A 6,044-nucleotide genomic window follows, 5' to 3' on the forward strand; every position below is an offset into this window, starting at 1 on the left:
CTTTTTCTTCAATGGTACTTTTGTCGAGCGTTTATTTAGTTTGCAATTTTTTTCTCTGAATTTATTGATCGTGCTTGCACCTGAATTTACGGAATTCAATTAAATAAACTGTTTATACTTGAAATGTGGTGTGCACTGCACGTATACATTTGGTATGTTTAATTTGTATGTTTTGCTTTGTTGCGCGAGGTCCAGAAGCCATTTGCAAAGTATAGTATAGGCCACAATGAAAAACAGCTGCCTACCATGCTGTACATTTACCACCTACATGTATATGATATAAATATAGCTTTAGGTTTACGTTATGTTTAGTAATCGCAGCGAAACACTCTCGCATGGAAAATCGGCTGAGAACAATTTTTCTCTGGTTGCGAAAGCAACGAAAACTACATTTTCATGTATTAAAGCTTGAACCATTCGCTTGGATGATATGTTCCGAATGACGAAAGCGTGTGTTTCCTATTCTCCACAGTTATACACATTTCCCCCAGCCACAAAAGCTTTGGTAATAAAGCAAACTGTATCTATGTATGTGTTTGTGTCTATGTATGTGCACGCATACACTCATAAAAATCTGATGTTGCCATTGCGTGCGAGCGAACAATTGAGTTTTTCCATCTGAGTTCATGGTGAAAGTATGTGCTTTTCTCACTTCGGCTCATCATTTTCCATCATTATCATCGTCATCGTCATCATGCGATCATCAAGCCAATTCGCTTGACTGTGAAATATGAATGCATGAATTTCATTCAGAATGCCTACGACGAAGCATTCGTTCGGTGGGAACTGAACTGGCAGCACGTATCTGTGAGTTTTTCTTCCTTCATTTTATCGAGCGTAACCGACACATATTTTGTTCACACACACTCTCTTTCTCTCTGTCGTTTCGAAAACCGATGTGCATGTGAGAGAATAATTTCAAACACAAAGTTTTCGTCGTGGGAATTCGTCATTAATAAGAATTAAATACTTTGAAATTATATAGATTTGAGTAAAATACTCAGGGCTATAATCTCATTAAAGATAACTTTTCGACTCGAATCAAGACCAGTGTTTGTACCAGTAAATCACACAGAGACACACACGCACACTGTGCTTGTTGAATGGAATAACATTTATAGCAAAGAATAGATTGTGAAGTGAAGCAACAGCAGTAGCAGTAGCAGTAACCACAGGATTTTCGTAAGAGAGTACATTTGGCAAATAGTAAGTTTTCCGGAGAAATTAAATCATCAAAACTACAAACTACGAGCAATTGGACAAAAGTGCATTCGAGTCTGGACTGAAATCGGAAACCAAAAACACATTAACCACAACCATTTCATTTGGAATAAATATCGGTATCCGGTTTACTCTATTCGAATAAAGTGTGGTTTTAATTTGTGTTTCGATTTAGATGTGTGTTTGTGTACAGAGACCATAAGATTCAGCGTGCGATTTTGGCAAAAGTGTTTTGAAAAAGCGACGATTTGTGGTTAAAAAAATTGTGTGCCAAAAGAGAGCATAAGAAAATAAGTGCATATATCAAAGTAAAACGAAAGCGAAAAAAACCCAACTAAACGAAAAGTGTTTTCTCGCTTGTGTCCAGCTGATTTTATAGATTACACGTACTCGGTGGAACAGCGTTTAAAGTTAAATGATACAAAAGCATCAGCGAATGAGATAAACGGGACACGAGCACACTTAAAACGAAATAAAAAAATACGACACGGAAAGAAGATTCTTCACACACACACACACTTGTTTTGTGCTAGAAAAATGAGCGGCGAAAAAGAAGAAACAGTGATTGAATTGAACGTTGGAGGTGTGCATTACACAACCACACGTCGTACATTAACAAGTGATAAAAGTTCTCGTCTTGGTGAATGGTTTGATGCGAATAATACATCATCATCAACATCGTCAGCGCTTGTAAAGGATGCAAAAGGTCGATATTTTTTAGATCGTGACGGTGTACTTTTCCGTTTTATTTTGGATTTTCTTCGAGACGATGCGATTCATTTGCCAGACGGGTTTCGAGAGAAGCAACGTTTACTCAAAGAAGCTGAATACTTGAAATTGAACGGTTTGATAAAATGTTTACAAGCGCTAAGTGATAATCATTCGGCAGCTGGTTGTATTACAGTTGGATATAGAGGCTCGTTTCAATTTGGCAAAGACGGTTTAGCCGATGTTAAATTCAGAAAATTGTCACGCATTTTGGTGTGCGGCCGAGTTGTATTGTGCCGTGAAGTTTTTGGTGACACATTGAATGAGTCCAGAGACCCCGATCACGGTGGTCCCGATCGTTACACGTCACGTTTCTTTTTGAAGCACTCGTTTTTGGAACAGGCATTTGACATGTTAAACGAAAAAGGTTTTCGACTATCGGCAAGCTGTGGAAGTGGCACAGCTGGAGCTGTTGAAGCAGCACTTAAACCAGGCGTCGATGTTGAGGAGAATCGATGGAATCATTACAATGAGTTTGTCTTTTTGAGAGATTAAATGAATAATGTCACACAAAAACAGCGTGGAAATTCCAATTAAAAAAACAAAAACAGAAAAAATCAGTAGAATAGATTATATTAAGAAAATACTAATTTTAGTATTAATACTAGACAAATCTCTTACTCGAATTTTCTCTCTCCAAAACAAAAACAACAACAACAACAACAAATTCAATAATATGCATTCAAACATGGAAAATATCCATTGTCACACATTTACAAACAAATTTCTTTTATTTATTTAATTCTATTGTCATCAAAAACAACGGAAAATGTCCATACAGAAGCTCAACATGTTGTGCTACAAGCGTGGGCAAAAAGTCAAATTCATTAAAGCATCAAAAATCGCATGATCCAAATGAAAAACTTGTTCAAATAGCTGCGAAATGAAATGTCATTAATTTGAATGTGACACAAAGAGGCCCCTCAATTAAACAAATATTAATAACGACAGCAATAGTTTTAATGCAGACTGTGAGTGAGCGAGTGAGCGAGCGAATAATTTATTTTCAATCTCATTTTAAATCGATTTGCAGTGTGAAATATCTGCTTATTTAATTGGTCGTATTCGGTTTCAATGGAACCATACGCCAAATAAATATAAACCATAGTCATGGAAATTATACACATCGAAAAACGATGACATAGCACAATGGCACGCGATGAAATAATATATTTTCGAGTATTGAATCGAAGTAGAAAAAAAGCTTCACATTTTTATGCTATTGGCATATACTTTTATTTGGCCTGTTGCTGTGTGCACAGCGTACACACTACAATCTATAAAAAAGGAAATATATTTTCTTTGTTGAAGAAAAAAAAAATTGTTTGGTCATAAAAAAATCTTCTTTGTTGCTTCAAACGTTTCTTTTTTTTTCTCATCTCTCGTCTATTCGCCACCGTATTGTTTGTTATTATGAATGGCAGGAGTTTCAACTCTGAAAGCATCTTTATGATTTTCAAGTACGGATTTTTTTTTCATACTCTTTCTGCAACACTTTTTTTTTCCTTCTTTTTTCACTCTTGACTTTCATTTCTTCTTCCCAATTTCACTTGATTTGGCGTGCTCTTCTTAGTTTTTTTTTTCCTTCTTAACTGATCAAATTGTGGAAATGATTTGCGATGGATATAATACATATGGTTTTGCTCACAGAGACGATGCAATGGAAATCACAATGGCAAAGTGTCTCACAACTCACGTAATTGAAACTCAAATAAAAGGGCAATTTAGTGTGTGAATAGAGAGAAAATGGACGATAGGAGGTAATACATTCCAAAAACCGGAGTTCAAAAGTCGTATAACTTATAGCATTTGTGTGCGTATATGCGGCACTCGCTCGTTCGCTTACGAACTATTTCCAATCCATTGAATTGTTGATTTTGCTAAAAAATAAATTGAAATTCGGCCAATCGCATCGCATTACATACACAGTTTTCCCATCGATAAAACATTACATTATTTATAGTCCAAGGCAATTGGTTCGATGAATTACAAATGACTTTTTAATGGAATTGTGTAGGTTAAAAAATTCAATAGAGCCATTTGAAAAAAAAACTCAGCATATATAAATACACTTCAGTCAAATAAATCATAAACTTTTATCTCGGAAGTCGAACACTTAACTTCATTTAATTATGTGCTTTTTTTTAGTTAAGCGTATTTCCAGCATAAAAGCCATTGAATCGAAAATGCATTTTCGTGGAGGTTTTTTATATAGATGAATTCGATATGATTTATTCAGTTACTTATTATTTTGTTTTTTCTCGGTGGATCTGAAATTGCATTTGAAATGTTTTTGCGGTGAACACTAGTGAGCTAATTTTCAATGCTTTTTTGCTTGTTTCAATCATTTTTTGCGTTGTCGCAACAGACATTTCGATCCGTTGTTACAACGTCATATCATAAAATTCAACTTTATGAAGGAGAAGGGAAATTGTGTGTACTGTCAAGTCAAAGTTAAGCGATTAATTCTGTGTGCAGAGAATTTAAAATTGCATGGCAACAAAAAAATATGACGATCTCTAGTATTTTTAGTCTCTTGACTCGAATTGTCTTGAGGGAAAACTAAAAATTTTCATGACATTTTCGCTATTGTTTCGCTGGAAAAACGGTTGCAGCATCAACAACAGAAATTTATAAAGAATTTCATAAGTGCGCCCTCATTGAATGAATGAATCATGCAATAGCATCATGCACAAAAATATTTTTCTTTTTAAGTAAAAACACAGTAGTTTATATTTTCTCTGGCATTTTTATCGGGTGCAATATCAAAATATATTATCTGTTTATTTGAAAACTCAATCAAACTTTTCGTTCTATTAGACGTTCCTTTTTTGAAAACTGAAAGACCGCTGAAATTAAACGACAGAAAATTTATGAATGCAAACCATGCAGAAACTTCCGATAACAAGATTTTAACATCGTTTTTATTTTTTCGTTGGATAGAAAATCTAATACATTGGAACAACATGTCGTTGTCACCTCAAAAACAACTCAAAACTGGTTCAATTTGATTATCACGTATATGGGCCAAAAGCAAATTTTCACCACCCACACACACACACGCGCGCAAAACACCAACCTATCAATTTTATCATGCAGCGAGTGTATTGGCGGAAAATTGGGTGAAAATATCGGGGTAAATACATGTATGCCAATTATCATGTTGCATGGTAGATGCTGTTTTTGATGTGACAACCACAGAAACAATATATAAAAAACAACATAAATGTGATAATTTAGTGAAAAATTTAAATTTTGAGTTCACCCATCAATGGGCTAGTGAAAATTTACTTGAAGAAGCAAACAAGAAAACTATTACAAATTATATAAAAGAGATAGATAAAAATTCAGCATAAAATGCTTAATGGATTGATTAAATTAAAACAAAAAACTATTATTACCATTATTATTGTACATGAAATTATCCGATATTTATAAGATACACAAATACACAAAACTATCCTGCAAGTACATTTTGGAGATGATAAAATTGAGGCGAAATGAATAAAAACTTTAAATAAATGACAATTGTATTCGAATAATTTGAATTCAATTTTAATTTTGCATGTTAAATGTTTAAGTTGCATGGGTCTAGGTCGTTCCAATTCCCGCCGGGAGGATGTAAACTTGATTGAAAAGAGACGAAAAAACAGCACCCGCGGGCCATTCAACACTCTGTTTTGAATGCGTCGATGAAAGTGTGAGCACCGTCAACCGAACCCATTTTCAATGTGAAAATTGAGTGCACAAACGAAACACATATAAAAAACCCGTGGCGTAATAGAATTAGCGTTTTGATAAGTACGTGTGCACCAATTAAATATTTAACAATTCTGCGGAGTCGTGAAAGCTGAAAGGTAAAATTACGTTCTACTAGTAGGTCGAGAGGAAATATGAGTTTATGTGACGCTCGCGCACACGCACACAATCTGTTCATGTCGTTGAATTTTTGTAACTAACTGTATCATCATTATTAATGTTGCTGACTGAGCAGATTAATACGCGCGCTGAACCTGTAATAACTTGTGTAAATATGCGGAATCGCATATATATTA

The 6,044-nt window shown here is 34.7% G+C and overlaps 1 protein-coding gene across 1 annotated transcript; it reads left to right on the forward strand.

Annotated features, from left to right (window-relative positions):
• Positions 1–771: 771 nt before the first annotated feature.
• On the forward strand, positions 772–5,506 carry LOC116342076 (BTB/POZ domain-containing protein KCTD12-like). The gene has a single exon (XM_031769567.1). It carries the CDS (start codon positions 1,759–1,761, stop codon positions 2,482–2,484), a length of 726 nt encoding a protein of 241 aa, XP_031625427.1. The 5' UTR covers positions 772–1,758; the 3' UTR covers positions 2,485–5,506.
• The last annotated feature ends 538 nt before the right edge of the window (positions 5,507–6,044 follow it).

This window comes from Contarinia nasturtii, unplaced genomic scaffold, assembly GCF_009176525.2.
Source record: "Contarinia nasturtii isolate CC-2019 unplaced genomic scaffold, AAFC_CNas_1.1 Cnas_scaffold_810, whole genome shotgun sequence".
In the NCBI taxonomy this organism is placed as follows: domain Eukaryota; kingdom Metazoa; phylum Arthropoda; class Insecta; order Diptera; family Cecidomyiidae; genus Contarinia; species Contarinia nasturtii.

Coding starts and splice junctions, on each gene's coding strand:
- LOC116342076 (XM_031769567.1), top strand. CDS start 1,759: ATGAGCGGCGAAAAAGAAGAAACAGTGATTGAATTGAACGTTGGAGGT.